The sequence below is a fragment of the Sus scrofa genome, chromosome 3 (genome assembly GCF_054392235.1).
Source record: "Sus scrofa isolate SSC_HxYL_T2T_F1_AM1 chromosome 3, Sscrofa_HxYL_maternal_Yorkshire_Landrace_v2.0, whole genome shotgun sequence".
NCBI lineage: Eukaryota > Metazoa > Chordata > Mammalia > Artiodactyla > Suidae > Sus > Sus scrofa.
The window spans coordinates 17,833,652-17,856,892 of record NC_139385.1 but is presented as its reverse complement, the minus strand read 5'-3'; the positions used below and the strand labels follow the sequence as shown (position 1 = coordinate 17,856,892).

Below are 23,241 nucleotides of genomic sequence, written 5' to 3'. Positions count from 1 at the left end.
CAGAAAGTCCCTGGACAGTTTTTTTGAACACTTGGGGAAATCCTGCTTCTATCTTTCTATCAAATACCTCTGTATCTTTTGCTGCACCTCCTCTGTTTCCTGAGCTGTAAAATGGAACAATACCAACCTCAAGGCTTCAACTGAGAATCAAGTGAGAAAACTCTGCCTGCGACAGAGTAGAAACTCAGCAAACATCCACTTCCCTTCCCTTCCCTCTTCCCAAGGTACTACTTCAAAGGGCCCCGGGGCAGATCAGAGTCAGGCTTTTGAAGAGGAAAACCAGATCATTGGACTGGGACTTCAGGCAAGTTCTTGTCCCAGAAGTGCTGGGGGCTCTGTCGGAACTTGTGTTGGAACTTGTTACAAAAGTTGCTGGGACCGCTGATTACAAACCGGGGCCTTTTCCAGGCCTTCTCCCTCTTCCCTGCAATAGGTGACCCCGCCAGGACTGGAACTCCAGTGAGGCAAGCAAAGGCCCTGAGGCACAAAACTGAAGGAGGCCTCACTCTTAAGCTCCATCGTGCACCTCGGCCCTCTGGTCCAGGCCAGCTTCTGACAGCCCTTCTTCAAAAGAGTTCTCGGAGTTCCCGTCATGGCCCAGCAGAAACATATCCAACTAGGAACTATGAGATTGCAAGTTCGATCCCTGGGCTCGCTCAGTGGGTTAAGGATCTGGCGTTGCTGTGGCTGTGATGTAGGCCAACAGGTGTAGCTCCAATTAGACCCCTAGCCTGGGAACTTCCATATGCCGCAAGTGCAGTCCTAAAAAACAAAACAAAACAAAAAAAAAACAAACAAACAAAAAAAAAGATTGAGTTTTCCCTCTTTTCTCTAGATGTCATTTTCTTGGTTTCTCTCTCTTTCTCTTTCTCTCCTCTCTCCTCTCTCTCTCCCTCACCACCCCTTCTTTTAGGCTGCACTTGCAGCATGTGGAAGTTCCCTGGTCAGGGATCAAGCCCACGCCATAGCAGCAACCCGAGCCGCTGCAGTGACAATGCCAGATCCTTAACCCACTGTGCCACAAGAGAACTCCCTCCTAGTTTCTCTCTCTCTCTCTCTCTTTTTTTTTTGCTTTTTAGGGCCACACTCACGGCATATGGAAGTTTCCAGGATAAGGGTCGATTCGGAGCTACAACCTCTGGCCTACACCGCAGCCACAGCAAAACAGGATCCAAGCTGCATCTGTGACCTCCTGGTTTCTCTCTTAAAGGCTCTTTTCCATCTCCTGCAGGTCTTTCTTCCTACAGGCAGCCCTTGAATTGTGGTGGCCCCTATGTGTGGTGGGACTATTTCTCTTTCCTTCTGGGCACACAGCTAAACTACATTTCCCAGCCTCCTTTGCATGGAGGCCACCATGTGACTGAGTTATGTCCAATGGAAAGTGAGCAAAAGTGATACATGCCACTTCCAGACCTGCCTGTGAAAGTCCTCCCATGATCCTCCCTAGGAATGTCAGAGCCACAAGATGGAAGGAGCCTGGGTCCCTGAATGACCTCATGGAAGGTCACCCTCCAAATGCCAACATTAAATTGTTACATAAGCAAGGAAAAAGCTTCTCTTGAGTTATACCCCTGAAATTTGAAGGTTGGTTGCTACCCTAACTAACACACTAAGATTCTCTACAGCTCTCTCCCTTTCTCACTCTACACAGTGAATGATAAAGGGTTTATACATTTATTCATCAATGCCACTATATTATATTATATTATATTACATTATTTTGCTTTTTAGGGCCACACCTGTGGCATATGGAGGGTCCCAGGCTAGGAGCCAAATCTGGCCTATGCCACAGCCACAGCAAGGTGGGATCCAAGCCGTGTGTGCACACTACACCACAGCTCACAGCTATGCCAGGTCCCCAAACCACTGAGCGAGGCCGGGGATCGAACCCAAATCCTCACAGATACTAGTTGGATTAATTTCCACTGCACCACAATGAGAAGTCCCCAGTCTCTACTTCTTCTTTTTTTTTTTTTTTGGTCTTTTTGCCATTTCTTTGGGCCGCTCCCGCGGCATATGGAGGTTCCCAGGCTAGGGGTCGAATTGGAGCTGTAGCCACCAGCCTATGCCAGAGCCACAGCAACACGGGATCTGAGCCGCATCTGCGACCTACACCACAGCTCATAGCAACGCCGGATCCTTAACCCACTGAGCAAGGGCAGGGATCGAACCTGCAACCTCATGGTTCCTAGTCGGATTTGTTAACCACTGCGCCAGGACAGGAACTCCCCCAGTCTCTACTTCTAATGTCCCTCCTCACAGTTCTAAAAATGAACTCACGTTTTCCCCTAAAACTGCTCATCTCTCTGGATTTCCACATAATGATATCAGCATCTCCTCAGCCTCCCTAGATAGAAACCCTGGAGTCTAACCTCATTCTCCCCCCCCCCACCTCAACAGTCAATTAGTTCTAAAATTTTTATTCTCTGAATAAATATATTTCAAACCTGACCCCTTCTTTCGCCTTAGGCCAGACTCCCACCACATCGAACTGGAACTAGACTACTGTTCTCATCTGGGGCCACACGGCCTTCGGGCCATCCTCCTGGAGCCCAGTTTCATTCAAAAAACAGACTTGATCCCTCCATACGTTTACTTGAAAACCATCATTTGTTTGCGTGGTAATTCATTTACCCCTCCAGTCAGTAAACACACAGTAGGTAGACATGCCAGGCTCTGGACTTGGAGCCACAAAGATGACATGTGTACTTGGTGGCGCTACACTCTAATGAATGAGAGACATCATCACGTGATTCCAGTTGTTCCTGCTGTCACAGCAGGCGCTGTAGGAGAGTAGGAGAAAGACCACCATATCTGTTTGAGATGGAGGCAGCAAAGGCAGCATCAAAAAGGCAGGGACATTGGAGCTGCATTTTGACAGTGGGGGAGGAGTTTGGCGGGAAGTCCAGATGTGTACGTGGTGAGTCGAGAGGGCAGTGGGCTGGCTTCAGGCATGCGCAGACCCAAGGGTGAGTACGCAGCGCCCTCACTGGCCGGCAGTTCATGGTCCGGCTAGGCTGTCATGACGCCCCTCACTGGGCAGGCAGGTGCTGAGCATCCCAGGGGACTAAGGCACACAAGCACCCATTGGCAGCTCACTGCTGGGGACAAATAGATGGTCTACAAAGTACCCTGGGTTTCTTTTTCTTTTCTTTTCTTTTTCATTTTCGGCTACCCCTCAGCACCTGGAGCTCCCCAGCCTGGGAGCAGATCCAAGCTGCAGTCTCCACATAAGCTGAAGCTGTACCCCGGGGTTTCTGATGGCTAATGCCTCAACCCCAAACCTCCCCAGAACAGGGGCAGAAATAGGGATGTAGAGGAAAATGAGGTATAAATGTCCATTTTCAGAAATGGAATGTCCTTGGATCCAGGCTTTGCAGCCCCTTTCCTAGCTGCAAAGTGAATAAATAGATTTCTCAAAAATTTCCCCATCCAAAATCTTCTTCCATCTGGAATTTGCATTTGGGATGACAGAGCTATATTTGTAACCATGAGCGTAATGTGCACTTTGAAAGTCAAATGGAAACATGCATTTTAAAATATAAGATGAAGAATGATATGCTGCATATGGTTGTGTGTGTAAGAGAGACGAGAATGTGCTGGCAATTAACATTGGCAAAAGAGGAAAAAATGTGATTTTACTATTTGGATAAAATTAGTATTTTATTAAAAAAATTTTTTTTTTCCTTTTTAAGGCTGCACCCGCGGCATATGGAGGTTCCCAGGCTAGGGGTCCAATCGGAGCTACACCTGCAGGCCTACGCCACAGCCACAAGAACGCAGGATCCAAGCTGCATCTGTGACCTATGCTACAGCTCACAGCAATGCCGGGTCCTTAACCCACTGAGTGAGGCCAGGGATCCGACCCTCCTCAGGGATACCAGTCAGCTTCTTAACCCACTGAGCCACAACAGGAACTCCAGGGCCAGATCTTGAAGGGGTATTATACTCCATGCTAAGGAAGATGGGCGCCCCCTGACAGCCTTAGGGGGTGCATAGTTCATCTGGACAGAGTAGCCTTTTACACGGGTCATTGGGACCAACACAGGCGAAGGGTGGAAGGGTCAGGGGTCAGGAAAGCGAAAGGGCAGTCTCAGCAGGACCCAGGCCAGGCGGGATGGGGGCCTAGAGAGACGAGAGGGCTCCCAGGGACCATGCAGGGAGAATCAGCTGGACCAGGCACCTGGGGACGGAGGCCAGAGGAGAGAGTGGGGCCCTTCACGGCGTGGCTCTAACCTTCCTTCCAGCTTCCTCAAACCCGACACCCCACCCACCAGTGAACACCTTTTTGTTCCTTTGTTTTTTTTTTTTATTGTAAAAGGAATGGATATATAAAATTTGGATACTACAGAAGAGGGTGAATAAAGTAAAAATCACTCTTACCCTATCAGCCCGTCCCCCACAGACCGGGCAGAGGTGGCCCAACTCCTGGCAGATCCGTGGCCACTTTCCGCTCCTTCTCTCCCCATCCCTCTCCTCCCCCACCCCGTGAACGGGAACCCCCCCCCCCAGGCCCTTTCCCTGTCTCCCCATGTCCCTTCCATTCCAGGCCACCTGGCCGGCACACTCACACGCGGCCCTTGGCGGCTCCTTTTGCAGGTCAATGTGTCTGCTCTCTGACTCAACAACTTCCTCTTTGCACATTTCCTCTTTGCCCTGGGGAAATACCAACAGCCTCTGGTCCGTGGCCTCCGGTCCAGGAGGCGCCCGGTGCTCTGTCCTGGGCTGGTCCCAGAGAGATGGCTCAGTTAGGCTTTGTCCCCTCCTGGCCATCCCCTGGGGGCCTGTCACGTCTCACTCTGACTGACTCCCTTGGAGGATGGAAGAGGAGATGCAAACACATCCAACCTGTAACAGCATCAGCAAGACCCGCCCTGGGTCTCCTGCGAGTGTTGGAACAGGGCCGGGGGCCGGGGCGGGGGGTGTGCGGGGGCTGGGGGGGGGGTCTTTGAGGAAGAGATGACCGAGTGGCTGAGCTGAGGAACCACACTCAGTCGTCACGCATGCGGTCTTTCCCCTCAGGGCCGGCCACAGGCGGAGTTCAATCTACCTCTGCCCAATCTGAGCAAAGATGAGGGCGCCTATGCCTCAGCAGCAACAAGGGTGGCATCTCCTCAGCCTCTGCAGCCCTTCCTGCCCTCGCCCCCACCCCCGCCCCTGTCCTCACCCCCGCCCTTCACAAACATCACGGATTCCTCGCCTCTCCCGCTCGCTCGCTCGCGCAAACCGCCCTCATACGGGGACCCACACAGATGCTGAGACTTCTAAGAATGACACCTGCCCTGAAATTCTTCTCACCTCCGAGGGGGAGGGGAAACAGCTGAAGCCTCTGGCTGTCTCAGGCCAGAGGTGAGGGAGAGTGTGGCGGCTTGGACAGTGGGCCAGCCTAGAGTCCAGGGGCTGTCACACAAGCACCCGAGAGCGCAGCCCGATGACACCAACCCAGCCCGTGTTCCAGGCTGGCCCGGCACAGCGCTCCTGGGCGCAGAGTCAAAAGAAGGGTCAACTGTTCTAGTCTGTGGGGCCGAGTGTACTTTCCAGAGTCATCCTAAGGAGGAGTTTCCTGGGTTGCTTTTTCTGTCATCTTCCCAGACTCTGGGATCCCTGGAGCATCCTCTGAAAAATCCAAGGTCCAAAAAGTTTGGGATTAGGGAGACTCAGCTGGGGTCGAGGACAAAAACATAGAGAAACTGTGATGGGGAGCAGTGAGGTCCACGAGGAAGCTTTGCTCATTCAAGCTTTGCTCATTCTGTCTACAGGCGTTCAGTGGGTGCCAGCCCTGGTCTAGGTGCTGAGTGCAGATGCTGGCGGGATGATCCAGGGCCAAGAAGCCGAATGAAGACTCAGAGTGAAGATGCTGCGTGCACATCCAAAGGGTGCTGGGTGAAAAAGCTGGGTGACAGTGAAGTTGGATGTAACGGTAGGAGGGAGGGTGATGAAAGAGGGAGTGACTCTGGCTTCCATCCTTGTCATGAAGCCCTAAGCGGCCCCCGCCTCTCTGGCTTCTGGCCCATCAGAAGCAGAGGCGTCCGCAGCCCCATCCTCGCTGCCCACCAGCGGCTCCTCCTCACCCTTCAGCTTGGCGGCTGACCCAGCCTTTATCTCCTCCAGCGCCAAGGAGCCCTGGCGAGACTTCCGTTTCCCAAAGAAAGTGGTGAGCGTGGGTCGCTGGCCAGGCCCCTCCCCCTGGGGAGCCCCAGAGTCCTTGTTGCCCCCAGATGCTCCCTCTGGTGACATGGCCTCCTCATCGGACACCTGGGCTCGCCCAGCCCAGGCATCTACGACCCCATTGCGGTTTCCACCTCTGCTTAGTGTCAGGACTCCTGTCTTCCGCTTCTGCCGCTGGCGCCATAGCAGGAGTAGTACCACGAGGACAATGACCACCAGCAGGGCCACAAGCACGGCTACCAGCATGGTGCCATTTGTCCTCTGACCTGAATTTTGGGGGGAGCTACTGCTTGTGTCTACGGTGGATATTCCTACCCCAAAGATGGGGTCAGTGGTCTTCATAGAGGTCTCCCTGGTGACAGGGGGTCCACTGGTCCCCTTGGAAGTCGTTAGCAAGCCAGTTTCAATGGTGACAGGGGGTCCACGGGTCACAACGGAGGTCTTCGAAGACCTAGTTGCCATGATGACAGGGGGTCCAGTGGTTCCACTGGAGGCCACCAGAGAGCTGGTTGCCGTGGTATTAGGAGGTCCACTGGTCCCATCAGAGGTCTCCAGAGAGCTGGTTGCCGTGGTGACAGGAGGTCCACTGGTCCCATCAGAGGTCTCCAGAGAGCTGGTTGCCGTGGTGACAGGAGGTCCACTGGTCCCATCAGAGGTCTCCAGAGAGCTGGTGGTCATGGTTTTACCAGTCACAGTGTGCAACCCCAGGGAGCTCATTCCTGAGACAGCAGGTGTATTGGCTGCATCAGAGATCTCCAGGAGCATGGATTTCCTGTTGGTGGAAACTTCCTGGGAGAGTACTGACCTGGGGAGAGGAAGGCCACTGCTGGCAGCAATGGAAATCCCGGGGGAGGACACCTCTTCAGCTGGGTAGGGAGTTGAGGAAGGCAGGAAGATCTGATGCCCAGGGCTGTTACTTTCCTCAGGGAGCTCAGTTGTTGAAAGACTGGATGCTTCTGAGTTGATTTCGGGGGTCCCAGAGACAGAGACCAAAGGAAAAGGGGACCTTGCGGGTTCAGACATCTGCAAAGCAGTCGTGCTCTCTGGAAGCTCTAGGCTTGCCACTGGGGCCCAGACGCTCCCAAAGAAGAGGAAAAGCGGGATCATTTTCAAGGCGACAGGCATGAGCAGGAGTTGGGACCTGAGGGTGGGGAAACCGGAGAAAGAGAACACATAAGAACCTGGGGTGGGGGGAGGACCTAGCCAGGCCCTCTCCCCGCCCTTGCCCACTTCCCTGCCAACTGCCAGGCCGAACTCTGCGGTTCAACGGCTTTTTCCACCCCTGCTTGTACTCGTATCAGAAAGTACAAGATGCTGGCGGTTCCCCCATCAACTCTCTCCCTAGGTCCCCTCAGCCTGCCTTGGCAGCTTGTGCTCCAGCAAAGGCCACCCCCTCCCCACCTGTCCCAACCGTGGGCAGCCTCAGTGGCTCCACAGTCTCCTTTTCCATTATCCATCAAGGTCTTTTTCAAGCCAGAAGCACATCCCCAGGTGCACTGGGGCTGCTGCTCCACCAAATCACACCCCTTACCAGCTCACCTGATAAGGGCGAGGTTGCGGCCAGGCTGCTCCAACTCCTCTTGAAGCTGGGGCAAGACTGGTGGCCAGGGCCCCAGGGGGAAAGGAAATGGCCCTGGCTCCACCCACCCCAGCATCCTGCCCCACCCTCCTGCTCCTACATTGGCGGGCTATGAGCAAGGCATCGCTTTTTCAGGGTCTGAGATGGTGGGGGACTCTGGGGCAGGTGGGAATGGTGGGTGGGATCTGGAATGGGGTTCCTCGTTCTCAGTTGGGAAATGTGATAGCAGAGGGTGAAGCTGGGATAGGGGTGAGAGTGGGTGGGGGGGTGGAACTGTGTGGTTGAGAATGGGGGGTGCGGAGGAGGAGCTGGGAGGGGAAGGTGGTTTCCTTTGCATTTGTGGTCCCCAAGCTGTTAGGCCAGGACCCAAGGCTAGCACTTTTTCTGCCCCAAGAGCTCCCAGGAAGTACCAGGGTGCGAGGAACTCCCTCCCTCTGGCTGGGGGCAGTGAAAGCCTTCGCAGGTTGTAGGAAAATCCTGGTGGGCTCTTGACTTCTCGAGAAGCTGGAGTGGGCTGGTGTCACCACAGTGGCCCCCAGTCATGGGATGCCTGACTAAATCGAAGTGGTTCTTAAGCACGCTATACGCTACGATCTTATTTTTGCAGAAGACTAATAAAAATGTGGGAGTCAACACTGATGACAGTCTGGAAAGGTATCTACTGAGGTATTACCACGTTTCTTTGGGTACGTCTGGGTAGGGAGTTCTTTAGTTTCTGCCTTGGATAGTTGTTCTTTTCTCACTTTCGTTGAACGTGTAAGCTTGGGCTTTCGGTACGTGTGTGGTTTTTTGTTTTGTATTCTGCCTTTCTCGAAAAAAATCAAAACCGATTATGTCACAAAAGTAATAATACATGTCCGTGAGAGATGATTAAAAGAAGCCAATGTCACAGCCCGGGATCGAACCGAACTCATGAGCTAAGAGTTAGTCCGACAAAGATGTGCGATTCCTAGGTCAGAGACGCAGGCATCCGCGCCTCATGGCTAAGCAAGCAGCAGAAGCACCGTGTCTGCTTCAGTTCCTCTTGCCTCTGAGTCCCACAGGGGTGACGGCGAGGGGTTTGCACGGCAGCTGAGCTTGGAGAATTTTCCTCTTTTCGAGGAGGTGGTTAGCAAGCCTGCTCTTTGTCCCAAAAGGAGACGTTACTTCATCCTCAGAGTTACTCACTGCGAACACAATCTTGAGCAACCCCCTGAATAGAGAGCATCTGGGACCGTGCCTTGCTGGCAGAGGAGCAGGAGTGTGCAGGGCTGCTCAGGGCTGCGGTGGATTGGCTTTCCCAACAGGCAGGAATTGAAAAGTGACAAAGCTCCTCTACCACCACCGCCAGCTATGCCCTAGTAACGATAAGTCTGGATGCATATACACAGGCATATTCTTTTTTTTCCCCAATACGTTATTATTTTTTTTCTACTGTACAGCACGGTGATCCAGTTACACGTACATGTGTACATTCTTTTATCTCACATCATCGTGCTCCATCATAAGTGACTAGACATTGTTCTCATATACATGTATAGGCTAGTATTAGGTTTTATCATGCATACTGCTCCACACTTTTTTTTTAAAAAAACGGAACAATAGGAAAGAAGGAAGGAAGGAGAGAAGGGAGGGAGGGAGGAAACCTTTCCATTGTCAGACATTACGTTGTTTCAACATTTTGCTCCTGCAAACAGAAATGTAGGAGTAGGGGTTTCCGTTGTGCCTCGGTGGTTAAGGAACCTGACTAACATCCATGAGGACACGGGTTTGATCTCTGGCCTCGCTCAGTGGGTTAAGGATCCGGCATTGCCGTGAGCTGTGGTGTAGGTCGTAGATGTGGCTCAGATCCTGCGTTGCTGTGGCTACAGCTCCGATTGGACCCCTTGCCTGGGAACCTCCATATGCAGTGGGTGCTACCCTAAAAAGACAAAAAGACCAAAAGAAAGAAAAGAAAGAGAGAAAGAAAGAAACATAGAAGTAATTGGCTGCAAAGTAATTGGAGGTTTAAAAAAAATTTTTTTTTGGCTGCACAAGTAGCATGCAAAAGTTCCAGGCCAGCAGTCGAACCCATGCAGCAACCTGAGACACAGCAGTGACAACACTGGATCCTTAACCCACTGAGCCACCATCGAACTCCTAAATGGATTTTTGTTGTTGTCTTTTTAGGGACGTGTCTGCGGGATATGGAAGTTCCCAGGTTAGGGGTTGAATTGCAGCTGCAGCTGCAGCTCCCAGCCTCTGCCACAGCCACAGCAACACCAGATCCAAGCCGCATCTGTGACCTACACCACAGCTCATGGCAATGCCAGATCCTTAACCCACTGAACAAGGCCAGGAATTGAACCTGCGTCCTCATGGATACTAGTCGGGTTTGTTACCACTGAGCCACAACGGGAAGTCCAACATAAATTTTTTTAATTCAAAAAAATAAACAAAAATGTTGTAAGACTGCGTAAAGATACCCAATTTCTCAACCTTTAAAAAAAAAAGATCACTGAAGTGGGGAGTTCCCATCATGGCTCAGGGGGTCAAGGACCTGACGCTGTCTTGTGAGGATGCAGATTTGATTTCTGCCCTTGCTCAGTGGGTTAAGGATCTGGCATTGCCACAAGCTGCGATATAGTTCACAGATGTGGTTTGGATCCAGTGTTGCCGTCACTGGGCTGTGGCTTAGGCTGCAGCTGCAGCTGCAGCTCTGACTTGAACCCTGGCCTGAGAACTTCCATATGCCAAAGGTGTTGCCCTAAAAGGACAAAAAAAAGAAAAAAAAAAAATCTGGAGTTCCAGCTGTGGTACAACGGATCCACAGTGTCTTGAGAGCGCTGGGATGAAGGTTGGACCCTCAACCCAGCACAGTGGGTTAAGGATCTGGCATTATCACAGCTGTAGCTTAAGTCACAACTTTGGCTCAGATCTGATCCCTGGCCCAGGAACTCCGGATACTGAGGGGCGGTCAAAAAAGAAAAAAAAAAATTGTTTTAAAAAGTGAGCAGAGGGGACTTCCCACTGTGTGGCTCACAACATAGAAAGTGAGCAAAGGGAGTTCCCATCTTAGCTAGCATCCGTGAGGATGTGGGTTCGATCCCTGGCATCGCTCAGTGGATTAAGAATCAGGCATTGCCTTGAGCTGTGGTATAGGTCGAAGACGAGGCTCGGATCCCGAGTTGCTGTGGCTGTGGTGTAGGCCGGTAGCTGTAACTCCAATTGGACCCCTAGCCTAGGAACCTCCATATGCTGTGGGTGCAGCCCTAAAAAGACAAAAAAGAAAAAAAGAAAAGAAAGAATCAGAATCTGAATACTCTTTTCCACCTTCACTGCTACCCCCCCCGTGCCCCCCCATGCCCCCACCTCCTGTCTAAGCACCTAAGCCTTGTCTTTCCTCATTGCCTTTGGGCTCTCAGCCACAGAGAAGCCAGAGGAACCAGGATCAAATATCTGGTCACATCCCTCCCCTGAGACGGCTCTAAACCCTGACACAGCTCCCTCTCACTCCACTCGGAGAAAAAGCCCATGGACAGCAAGGCCACCCTGATCTGCCCCTCCCTACTGCCCCCGTTCCCTCTCCTCCTGCCCCTCAGGCTTCCAGGTGGTCCCTGGAGAATCTGAGGCTTGGCGTCTTTGTGCCATCTAAGGCTCTTCACACCCAAATATTGAAATGGCCCAAATGTTAGCTTCTCAATATGGCTCTGCCTGGCTATTTATTTATTAGGGCCACACCTGCAGCATATGGACGTTCCCAGGCTTGGGGTCGAATCACCGGCCACAACCACAGCCACAGCCATGCAGGATCCGAGCCATGTCTGCCACCTACACTGCAGCTCATGATAACGCCAGTACCTCTGACCCCCTGAGCGAGGGCAGGGATCGAACTGGCATCCTCATGGATAGTAGTTGGGTTCTTAACCCCCTGAGCTGCAACAGGAACTCCCTATTATTATCCCTATTTACAGCTGAAGAAACGGAGGCAGAAACATGACATAACTGACCCAAGGCCACAAAGACAGAAGGTGATGCAGCTCTGGCGCCCCAAACCCCTTGCTGAGGCCTCCCTGGCCTGGGCTTAGGGGCAGGGAGGACTCCTGTCTGCTCTGATGTCTGCCTGGAAACAGCCCCTCAAAGACCTGCAGGTCAGAGCTGAAAAAGCCAAACCCTGGGGAGGGAGAAATATCTTCACAGAACACCTGCTGACCTCTGCTGACCTTGGGAGAGACTTCCTGGAAGTCTGTGGGCTCGATGGAACCCCCACAGATTCAGACACCCCCAGTGCACCCCACCCGTGCCTGGCCCTTTCTGGCCTCCTTGACCTCAAGGGCACATCCTTCAGTCTGACGCCTGCTTCCCTCTCCCAGCCAGGGAACTCCTCATTCGCCCATAAACATCACGGAGCACCTACCAAGCAATTTCGCTGGTGCAGCAGCAAACAGATGCACACCCATGTTTTCCTAGAGGCTTACGCCGTACTGGGGGCAGGAAGACAAAACAAAAGAAGAAAGTAAATGACACAGTATATTAGGTGAGAAGTGCCCTAGAAAAATCGGGGGTGGGAGCAGGGCTGGGAAGTGCAGACCAGGAGCAGGGCTACAATTTTAAAAAAGAAATGAGGGTTTTTTTGGGTGGTTTTTTTTTTTTTTTTTTTGGTCTTTTTAGGGCCCCACCCATGGCATATGGAGATTCCCAGGCTAGGGGTGGAACTGGAGCTGTAGGTGCCAGCCTACACCACAGCCACAGCCACGCGGGATCTGAGTCACGTCTGTGACCTCCTCCACAGCTCAGGGCAACGCTGGATCCTTAACCCACTGAGCAAGGCCAGGGATCGACCCCGCGTCCTCATGGATACAAACTAGTCAGGTTCATTCACCACTGGGCCACGACGGGAACTCCAGAAATGAGTTGTGACCCTCCGACCCTCCCATCGAGCCTCCAAAGCAGGGGGCCCTCTCCCGCCATCCACAACCTTCTCCAGGAGCAGGACTGACTGGTCAGGCAGCCCTCCCCCATCCCACCCCACCGCCGGGAGCTTCCATCTGGTCAGAGAGATGTTTATGCACTAATCTATCACTGAACATAATGGCTTCTTAATTTTTATCAAAGTGATGCATATTAGAAGCACAGAGTGTTTATCACAAATGGCATTACTGCTCCCTTTTCCCTCGCAAGTCGTGGTCTTGGGAAGGAACCATTTTTTAGTCCTTTTGAGGCAGGATAATAACTCAGGCAGTAAGTGTAGGAGCCTGGGTTTCGACGCATTCTTTGGTAGGGCCATTGATTAACGTCTGTGGCTTAAGGGCTCCAGGGAGTAGCATCCCCACAGGCCTGGTTTACCATAGGGAGTGTACCTATGCCCAGATGGACATTAATTTCTAACCCACTTCTCAACTGATAGAAAAGGATGAAAGGCTGGCGACTCTCAGTCTAAAGAAGAGAAGAGCAAAGAAACCATAAAACTTATGGAGCATTTCCGCCCCTGAAACCCCTATTGGACAAGGACTGACATAGGCAACTGGACAAGGCCAATGGGAGAAACACACATCTTTCTTGGACCCCATGTTGGTACCCTAGCTTTAAGGGATAGAAACCCCTATAGGACAATAGAGAGGGGGACTCTTCCTCCCTTTCCCAGTGTCTGTGCTGGGAGCTCTTTGCTTTCCTGTAGTAGAGACTTTTGCTCGCTCACTGCCTGCGTGTCGGCAAAGCTCAGTCTTCGGCTCTGTGAACAAGAACCCGGATTCTGGTAACATCTTTCGGGTACACTTTTAATTTAATTCTAGTCTTGGTTCTTGGGTGGGTCCACTTCCCTCAACAGTATGCTAATTCTGCTAATTCTTTCTCTCTTTTTTTGGCCATGCCTGTGACATGTGGAAGTTCCCGGGCCAAGGATAGAATCGACCTGAACCACTGCTGTGCAACGTCAGATCTTTAACCCACTGAGCCACCAGGGACCTTCTAATTCTGCTGTTTCTTGGTGTGTCCATCAGGCCTATAATTAACCCACTGGCTGCCGGTTCCAAGAGGAGCGCATTTGACCCACCGGCCCTGTCTCACTTCCCAGGTCAGCTCCATCCCTCTTTTTAGGCCCTTTGTAACTCTAACTAAACTTGTGTGTTGTGTTGTGTTTTGTCTTTTGTCGTTTTGGGGCCGCACCCATGTGTATGGAGGTTCCCAGGCTAGGGGTTGAATCAGAGCTGTAGCTGCCGGCCTACACCACAGCCACAGCAACGCCAGATCCAAGCCGCGTCTGCAACCTACACCACAGCTCATGGCAATGCCAGATCCTTTACTCACTGAGTGAGGCTAGGGATTGAACCCATGTCCTCATGGATACTAGTCGGGTTTGTTAACCACTGAGCCATGACAGGAACTCTCTAAATAAAGTGGGTTTTGCTGCTGCCGGTAATAGTTCTCCATGGTCATTTTTGGTCTAAGTTGTCATGTGTGGTGGCACAGTGGTTGAAGGAGGGACCTCTGGGGCCAGACTTCCTGGGGCCCCACCCAGACTCAGGCACTGACTGTGTGACCTTGGACAACCAAAGTTACCTTCCTGTGCTTCAGGTTGCTGATCCGTAAGAAAGATGAGCCTCCTCCTGAGGATTCAGTGAGCAAGGACATGGGACGCACTGAGAACAGTGTCAGCGACCTGTTAACACGATGCAGCTGAGTATATTTGCAGATCGAATGGGCTTTATTAAATGACCCAGGAATCTGGCAGCATCCCACCCAGCAAGTAGAAAAGGACTCTTGGGAGTTCCCATTGTGGCACAGTGGAAATGAATCTGACTAGTATCCATGAGGATGCGGGTTCCATCCCTGGTTTTGCTCAGTGGGTTAAAGATCTGGCGTTGCTGTGAGTGGTGGTGTAGGTTGCAGACCTGGCTCGGATCCTGCGTTGCTGTGGCTGTGGTGTAGCCTGCAGCTGCAGCTCCAATTCAGCCCCTAGCCTGGGAATTTCCATATGCCATGGATACAGCCCTAAAAAAAAAAGGCCAAAAAATAAAAAGGCAATCTTGCCATTTGTGACAACATGGCTGGAACTTGAGGGCATTATGCTAAGTGAAATAAATCTGATAAAGACAAATACCATATGATCTCACTTGGGGTTCCCTGGTGGTGCAGTGGGTCAAAGATCCATCATTGTCACTGCTATGGTGTGGGGCTGAGCCCTGGCTCAGGACCAGGGACTTCTGTATGCAGGGGCTGCAGCTGGGAAAAAAAAAAAAAGAACAAAACACCTCCCCCACCCCCCATTTCTCTATGATCTCACTTTTTAGGGCCGAACCCATGGCATATGGAGGATCCCAGGCTAGGGGTCGAAACAGAGCTACAGCTGCCAGCCTGCATTACAGCCACAGCAACTTGGGATCCCAGCCATGTCTGTGCCCTACACCACAGCTCACGGCAACACCGGATCCTTAATCCACAGAGCGAGGCCAGGGATCGAACCTGCAGCCTCATGGTTCTTAGTCGGGTTCGTTAACCACTGAGCTACAATAGGAACTCCCAAGGCCACATCTGACTCTGAGCTTCCAGGGGCTGACTCCCAAAGGGAAAAGTCACATGATGAATTCTCTTAGTCACAAAGGAAGAAACACAGTAGCTGCTCAGAAGAGCCCAGAGTTTTCCTGGCCCTCATTCATAAAAGTAACTTTCATGTGAGACCCTCCCTGATGCGGGTTGATGTGGTGGGTGTACAGGCCCACAGACAACATGTCAGACAGGAGTCTGGGCCTTGAAGGCAGACAGACTAGCCTGAAGGCGACCCCATGCCATGACCATGTGCACTTGGGCACACTTCTGAGTCCATTTTCCTGACCTTTTTTACTCTTTTTTTTTTTTTAATTTTAGGGTTGTGCCTGCAGCATATGGAAGTTCCCAGGCTAGGGGTCCAATCAGAGTTACAGCTATTGGTCTATACCACAGCCACAGCAACAAGGGATCCGAGCTGCGTCTGTGACCTACACCACCGCTCATGGCAATGCTGGATCCTTGACCCACTGAGTGAGGACCGGGATCGAACCCGCATCCTCATGGATACTCGTTGGGCTCATTTCCTCTGAGCCACAATGGGAACGCCATATTGGATGTAGGGGAACGAGATAGGGGCCCTGACAACACCAAGGCTTTGGCCCAACTAACCGTAAGAGCCAATTGTCACTTACTGATATGGGGACACTGGGGATGGGACAGGTTTGGGGGAGAAGATAAAGAGTTGACTTGAGGACACGCTAAGTCTGATATGCCCATAAGACACCTGAGTGGAGGTTTCAGGTAAGAATTCTCCATGAGCTTCTGGGAGCAAGTAAGGATCTCAGAGCAGAGTCCCACACTGAAGGTGTAAATTCGGGGTCCATCAGCACACGGATGGTGTTTAAAGCCACGAGTCTGGATGAGCTCACCTCAAGAGCGGGTGCTAGGGGTTCCCATTGTAGCTCAGTGGAAACAGATCTGACTAGTATCCATGAGGATGCAGGTTCGATCCCTGGCCTCGCTCAGTGGGTTAAGGATCCAGCGTTGCCATGAGCTATGGTGTCAGTTGCAGATGCAGTTTGGATCCGCTGTTGTTATGGCCGGATCCCTAGCCTGGGAATCTTCATATGTCGTGGGTGCAGCCCTAAAAAGATAAAAAAAAAAAAAAAAAAAAAAAAAAAAAGAGTGGGTGCTGATTAAGAGAAGAGGATCAGCACTGACATGTGAGATGGGTGTTACTTCAGTTACAGAGACGATCATGGTGGCTCAGAGAGATTAAGCGACTTGCCTAAGATCACACAGCTGACAAGGGGTGGAATCAGCATTCAAAACCAGGTCCTAGTTCAAATCTTTTTGAACTCCTTTAGAATCATCTGTGTGGGCTTCTGTTGTTCTAATTTGATCCAGGGCTATATATACATATTTTTTTTTGGTCTTCTTTTTTAGGGCCACACCCATGACATATGGAAATTCCTGGGCTAGGGGTTGAATCAGAGCTGTTGCTGCCGGCCTACACCACAGCCCCAGCAACACCGGATCCTTAACCCACGGATCCTTAACCCAGGGATCAAACCCATGTCCTCATGGATACGTGTTGGGTTCGTTACCACAGAGCTATCATGGGAACCCCCACCAGGGCTCTAATTTAGAATATGTAGAGGATTTAACTGGTGTCCGTTCAGGCTCTGAAGCTCTAGGTTGTTCCTCAGCTGAGCTTTGAAAAGAGCTAGAGAATTAGTAGTTCAAGGTTGGGTGTGGAAGTCTCCTGGGAATCCCACACTCAGAGACAGGGCAGAGCCGCGTGATTTGCAAAGCCACAGGTGGGAAGAGTCAAAATACTGGATTTTGAACGCTGGAGGACATGGCTGCCCAGGTATTGGCCAGCAAAGACGTGATTTTGTTTTTTGGTTTTTTTTTCTTTCTTTTTTCTTCTTTTTGGCCATCTCACGGCATATGGAGTTCCCAGGCCAGGGAATCAGACCCCAGCCACAGGTGCAACCTACACCACAGCTGCAGCAATGCCGGGTCCTTTAACTGGCTGTGCTGGGCCAGGTATTGAACCTGCCTCCCAGCGCTCCAGAGATGCTGTTGATCCCATTGTGTCACAGAGGGAACTCCAAGACAAGCTTTTGGATCCATCCCAGCCCCAAAACAATTAGTGGAGTACTCAGCATTACAGCCCTGTGGGCCTTCCACCAGTCTGGGAAAATGTCACCAATAAGTGTCACCAACTGCTCGCCCTCATCCCAGCTCTAAATTGAAGTTAGAGGTGCTTGTCTCTTCCAGACTGTTCTGAAGTTGAACAAGAAAATACCAGTGAAGTCACCCAGCTCATGGCAAGCCCTGACACGAAATTTAGTTTCTTTTTCTTCTCCTGCCTCAGTCATTAAGAATCTCAACAAAGGAGTTCCCCAGTGGCCTAATGGGTTAAGGATCAATCACTGTCACTGCTCTGGTGAGAGTTCAATCCCTGGCCTGGGAATTTCAGCATGCTGTGGGGGTGGCCAAAAAAAAATAAAAAGAATCTCACCAAAGGGGTTCCCATCATGGCTCAGCAGAAACAAATCTGACTAGCAGACATGAGGATGCAAATTCGATACCTGGCCTTGCTGGGTGGGGGTGGGGGGGGTTGAGGATCCACTGTTGCTGTGGCTACAGTGTAGTCTGGCAGCTGCAGCTTTGATTCAGCCTTAGCCTGGGAACTTCCATATGCTGTGCGTGCGGCCCTAAAAAGACAAAAAAAAAAAAAAAAAAGAATCTCACCAAAGATCCCTCAGAAGCTATACGACTTCCAGGTGTCCCCACCAGTCCTTGGCCCAGGAATCTATTCAGTTTGACGTGTTCCACCTAAGAAGTGGTTTTCAGGCAAAGATCCTCAGACCCCTGGGTTCAGAGGTGGTATTTGGGGCTTGTCACCCTGGGCTGGTTGTCCTCGGCCCTCCACCCGCAGATCCCTTCTCAGCCTTGCTCTCTGCCCTGAGACTCCTTCACCCCCTGGATCCCACTTGGGTTCAGCTAAAGATAGGACAGGCTGGAGATCAGAGAGAGAGAGAAGAGAGTCAGGACCTTTCTTCCCTGCTCCTTCTCTGCTCGGGGTCTCTTCCGATAAAGCCAGCAGTGGCTTTATTGCCCTACCAAGTCTGTCTATAGCATCCATGAGGCAGCCTCCGTGATGCTGTGATTTGCAATAAGAAATAATTTTATTTTGGAGTTCCCATCGTGGCGCAGCGGAAACAAACCCCACTAGGAACCATGAGGTTGCGGGTTCGATCCCTGGCCTCGCTCAGTGGGTTAAGGATCCAGTGTTGCTGTGAGCTGTGGTGTGTGTCGCAGGCATGGCTCGGATCTGGCGTGGCTGTGGCTGTGGTGTAGGCCAGCAGCTGTAGCTCTGATTCGACCCCTAGCCTGGGAACCTCCATATGCCGTGGCTGCGGCCCTAGAAAAGGCAAAAAGACAGAAAAAAAAAAAAGCTTCCTACTCTGTCGCAGGTCCTGGGGCCACATGCAGTCTTGACAGTAAGGATACCCCAGGCAGCATCATGCTGGTGCCCTGCCACCTACTGCCCACACTGGAACTTGCAAAGACTGGTGTCTTGCTGACATCCCCAGGAGTCGAGTACAGCAGGCACACACACACGTGCAGCTGTCCTGTCTTAAGATACTGGGAAAGTCCTGTACCTCGATGGAAAGAGCCACTGGCCCAAGCAATCCCTCCCGTATCCCCCATGCCTGTCACACTGGCTACTCCTTCAGGAAACCCCAGAAGGTCCCACATTCCTGCTGCTGCTGGGTTTACGCCTGTTATGAGGACAAATGTGTATAAAATGTAGCCTAGTGCCTACGTGTATGTTATTAGTACTTAATAAATGTTGACAATTATCTTTATTTTTATTTACTTATTTATTCATTTTGGTCTTTTTGCCTTTTCTAGGACCCCACCCACGGCATATGGAGGTCCCCAGGCTGGAGGTCTAATCAGAGCTTCAGCCACCGGCCTACACCACAGCCACAGTAACGCGGGATCCAAGCCATGTCTGTGACCTACACCGCAGCTCACGGCAACACTGGACCCTTAACCCACGGAGCGAGGCCAGGGATCGAACCCGCAACCTCATGGTTCCTAGTCGGATTCGTTAACCACTGAGCCATGACAGGAACTCTAATGTTGACTATTATTATTATTATTATTATTATTATTTTTGTCTTTTTAGGGCTGCACCTGTGGCACATGGAAATTCCCAGGCTAGGGGTTGAATCAGAACTGCAGCTGCCAGGCTATACCACAGCCACAGAAACGCGGAATCCAAGACCCGTTTGCGACCTGCACCAGAGCTCATGGCCACGCTGGATCCTTAACCACTGAGCAAGGCCAGGGATCGAACCCACATCCTCATGGACACCAGCTGAGTTTGTTTCCACTGAGCCACAACAGGAACTCCAACTGTTATTATTCTCACCAAGGCAACTTCAGGAATAATTAGAGCAAAGTCTGTTCCCCAGAAGACAAATGTCCATAGGCTTTAGGTAGATGTTATATGTGATACTTCTTCGTGAATCCCAGAATAGTTGGTGGCAATAGGACCTCAGGGAGACTGGACCCGAGCAGGACCCTATGGGACCTTCCCAGACAGGCCCCTGCTCCCTGCCTGTCCTCTGCCTGCCTCTTTCTTTTTTCTTTTTAGGGCCATATCCACAGCATATGGAGGTTTCCAGACTAGGGATCTAATCGGAGCTACAGCTGCTGGCCTACACCACAGCCACAGCAACAATGCAGGCTCCAAGCCAGGTCTGCGACCTACATCACAGCTCATGGCAACGCCAGATTCTTAACCCACAGAGCAAGGCCAGGGATCGAACCCCCAACCTCATGGTTCCTAGTTGGATTCGTTTCCACTGCCCCATGACGGGACCTCCTGGCTGCCTCTTGTCTATAGAGAAAAACTTGAGCCTCCTAGGTCTTCCCTCAGTTCCAAAGAAAAGAAATTTAATCAGAGAAATGAGAAAATGCAGAAACAAAGGAACATAGTCAAGCAAGACAAAATAATCATAGTTTAGGAGTTCCTACTGCAGATCAGTGAGTTAAGGACACGACCTTGTCTCTGGGAGGACACAGGTTCAATCCCTGGCCTTACTCAGTGGGTTAAGCATCCAGCTGGCAGCACTGCAAGCTATGGAATAGGTTACAGATGAGGCTCAGATCTGGTGTTGCTGTGGCTGTGGCATAGGCCAGCAGCTGCAGCTCTGATTTTACCCCTAGCCCGGGAACCTCCATATGCCACTGGTGGGGCCCTAAAAAGGGGAAAAAAAAAAACGTCAAACACCCTCCTCTGCTCTGGTCAAGCAGAGAAGGCTTTAGCCTGGGAAGTCTGCGTCAGATAAGAAACAACAGTGCCCTTAGGCCAGAGGGCAAAAGTCCATGCTGCGTCCCAGGGAGCGTGACGAGGTCAAGCCAGAGAAATGTGTCTGAAACAGGGTATTGGCGCCACAGGGCCACAGAGAGCTGCAGGGCAGAGATATGTGGGGGTAGGGGGTGAAAAACAGGAACGTGAAACCAAGGAAACAGGAAAACCAGTGTCTGCCCAGGCAAATCTCAGAAAGCAGCAGTGTCGGCAGCGAGGTTTTGTTTTTGGGGTTTTGGTTTTTTTTGTTGTTGTTTTTCCATTTTGGCCATGCCATGGCATGTGGTCCTTCTCAGGCCAGAGACTGAACCTGAGCCACAGCAGTGACAATGCTGGATCTTTAACTGCTAGGTCACCAGGGAACTCCTGCAGCTAGGTTTTACAGGCTTGTTGCAAGCAGTGTTTACATAGGGGGGGTGTTACCTACAGGGCAGGCTTGTCGGCAAGCCTCCTGGAGAACAGGGCACCAGCGGCCCCCAGCGAGCCAGCTGGACATGTCTGCTGGGAGGTTCCCTGGAAGGAGGCTGAAGGTGGACTGGGAGGTGATGAACCTGTCACAAAGATCGTATCACTGAACTTGGGCAATGGCCGAAATCAGCCAGGGGCAGCCCAGCTTCCACAGGGAATTCAGAACTGCCTCCTGACTTGGAGTTCCCATCATGGCGCAGCGGAAACGAATCCGACTAGGAACCATGAGGTTGGAGGTTCGATCCCTGGCCTCGCTCAGTGGGTTGAGGAACTGGAGCTACAGTTGCCGTGGGCTGTGGTGTAGGTCACAGACCTGGCTCTGATCTGGCATTGCTGTGGCTGTGGCCGGCAACTGTAGCTCCGATTCGACCCCTAGCCTGGGAAACTCCATATGCTGCAGGTGCAGCCCTATAAAGAAAAAAAAAAAAACAAAAAACAGCTACTGACTTGAAGGAATATTACCCACCTTGCACAAAACATCTGTTACTAAAAGCCACCCTTGAGAGAAATTCCTCTTGGATGTCAGTTCCAGGAAGAGCTAGGAGTCTCCAGGGCTCCATCACGGTTCTGGCAGGGAGCAGAGTGGAAGACAGGCTGCCAAGTTCAGGCCTCCCCACTGCCTGGGACCCTGGGTTCAGTGACCGTGCAGTGAGGCATCAAGCCACCAGGTGGGTCTGGAAAGGATGGCAGATGTGTCAAAGGTAAGAAGACACCCAACTCCCCAGGCTTTATGGAGACTGATTCATTACTCTTAAGCCCTTTGGGGCTCCTTTCCAGTCCTTAGCTTCCCCCGTGCCCCACCAGATGCCCAGGGCAGAGTGTGGCACCCTAGCCCTCTCCCAGGACTGTCCAGACTTGCCTTTCCCCCTTGCTTCCACTCTTGTGCTACTCTTCTGGAAACCGGCGTGCCAAAGGCAAGAGATTGCATTTTAAGAGGGATTCTGGGAGTTCCCGTCATGGCTCAGCAGAAACGAATCTGACCAGCATCCATGAGGACACAGGTTCAATCCCTGGCTTCGTACAAGTGGGTGAAGGATCCGGCATTGCTGTGAGCTGTGGTGTAGGCTACAGACAAGGCTTGGATCCCAAGGTGCTGTGGCTGTGGCACTGGCAAGAGGAAACAACTCCGATTCAACCCCTAGCCTGGGAACTTCCACACGCCATGGGTGCGGCCCTAAAAAGACAGGAAAAAAAAAAAAAAAAAAAAAAAAAAAAAGAGGGATTCTGAAACAGAAGAGGAATGTTGGAGAAAAACTAGTAAAATCCATATAAAGTGTGAGGTTTAGTGAATAGTAGTAACCCATCCATACAACAGAATGTGTATCCAAAAATAAAAAAGAATAAAGCACTGTTACGCATTACTTGGATGAATCTTGAAAACATGCTAAGGAGAAGCAGACACAGAAAACACAGGAGACCACATATTATATGACTCCATTTGTGTGAAATGTCCAGATTAGGCTAATCTACAGAGACAGGACGTAGATTAGTGGTTGGCAGGGCCTGGAGGGTGACAGAGCATGGAGAGGAAAGGGGAGGAACTGCTAACGGGTGGGGTTTCTTTTAGAGAAAAATGAAAAATGAGTTTGCAGCAATGGTTGCAAAACCTGGTGACTCGACTAAAAACAGCTGTAAATGGGTGAATTATAGCTCAAGAGAGCTGTTTAAAAATATTAATGTCATGGAGTCCCCACCATGGCGCAATGGGTTAAGAATCTGACTGCAGTGGCTCAGGTCGCCATGGAGGCACAGGTTCTATCCCCGGCCCAGCACGGTGGGTTAAAGGATCCAGTGTTGCCACAGCCACAGCTTAAATTCAGTCCCTGGTCCAGGACCTTCCATGTGCTGCAGGTGTGGCCATTAAAAAAAAAAGTCGTAAGTTCCCATGCGGTGCAACAGGTTAAGGGTCCAGCATCGATGCAGCTGTGGCACAGGCTGCAACTGCAGCACAGGTTTGATCCCTGGCCCAGGAACTTCCATGTGTCACAGTTGAGCTTAAAAAAAAAAGAAAAGAAAAAAGAAAGAAATGTCATTGGTTCACTAGTGTACCAACCACTGAAAGATGTTAACAATAGGGGAAATGGGGTGAACTCTTTGTACTATTTTTGTAAACTTTCTGTTAAACCTACAAAGCTATTAAAATATAAAAAGTGGTCTTCCCATCATGGTGCAGCGGAAACAAATC

General features: G+C 51.2%; 1 protein-coding gene and 1 long non-coding RNA gene across 2 annotated transcripts; both read right to left on the bottom strand.

Moving 5' to 3' along the window:
* Positions 1 to 4,285: 4,285 nt before the first annotated feature.
* On the bottom strand, positions 4,286 to 7,767 carry SPN (sialophorin). The gene is made up of 2 exons (XM_005655097.4): positions 7,708 to 7,767; positions 4,286 to 7,309 (listed from the first exon to the last, which is right to left on the bottom strand). The coding sequence occupies exon 2, from the start codon at positions 7,291 to 7,293 to the stop codon at positions 5,980 to 5,982; it is 1,314 nt and encodes a 437-aa protein (XP_005655154.4). The 5' UTR covers positions 7,294 to 7,309; positions 7,708 to 7,767; the 3' UTR covers positions 4,286 to 5,979.
* A 4,286-nt stretch (positions 7,768 to 12,053) lies between these two features.
* On the bottom strand, positions 12,054 to 21,732 carry LOC146404445 (uncharacterized). The gene is made up of 3 exons (XR_014840433.1): positions 21,523 to 21,732; positions 14,264 to 14,363; positions 12,054 to 12,189 (listed from the first exon to the last, which is right to left on the bottom strand). It is a non-coding gene; the product is annotated as an uncharacterized LOC146404445 (long non-coding RNA).
* Between the last annotated feature and the right edge of the window lie 1,509 nt (positions 21,733 to 23,241).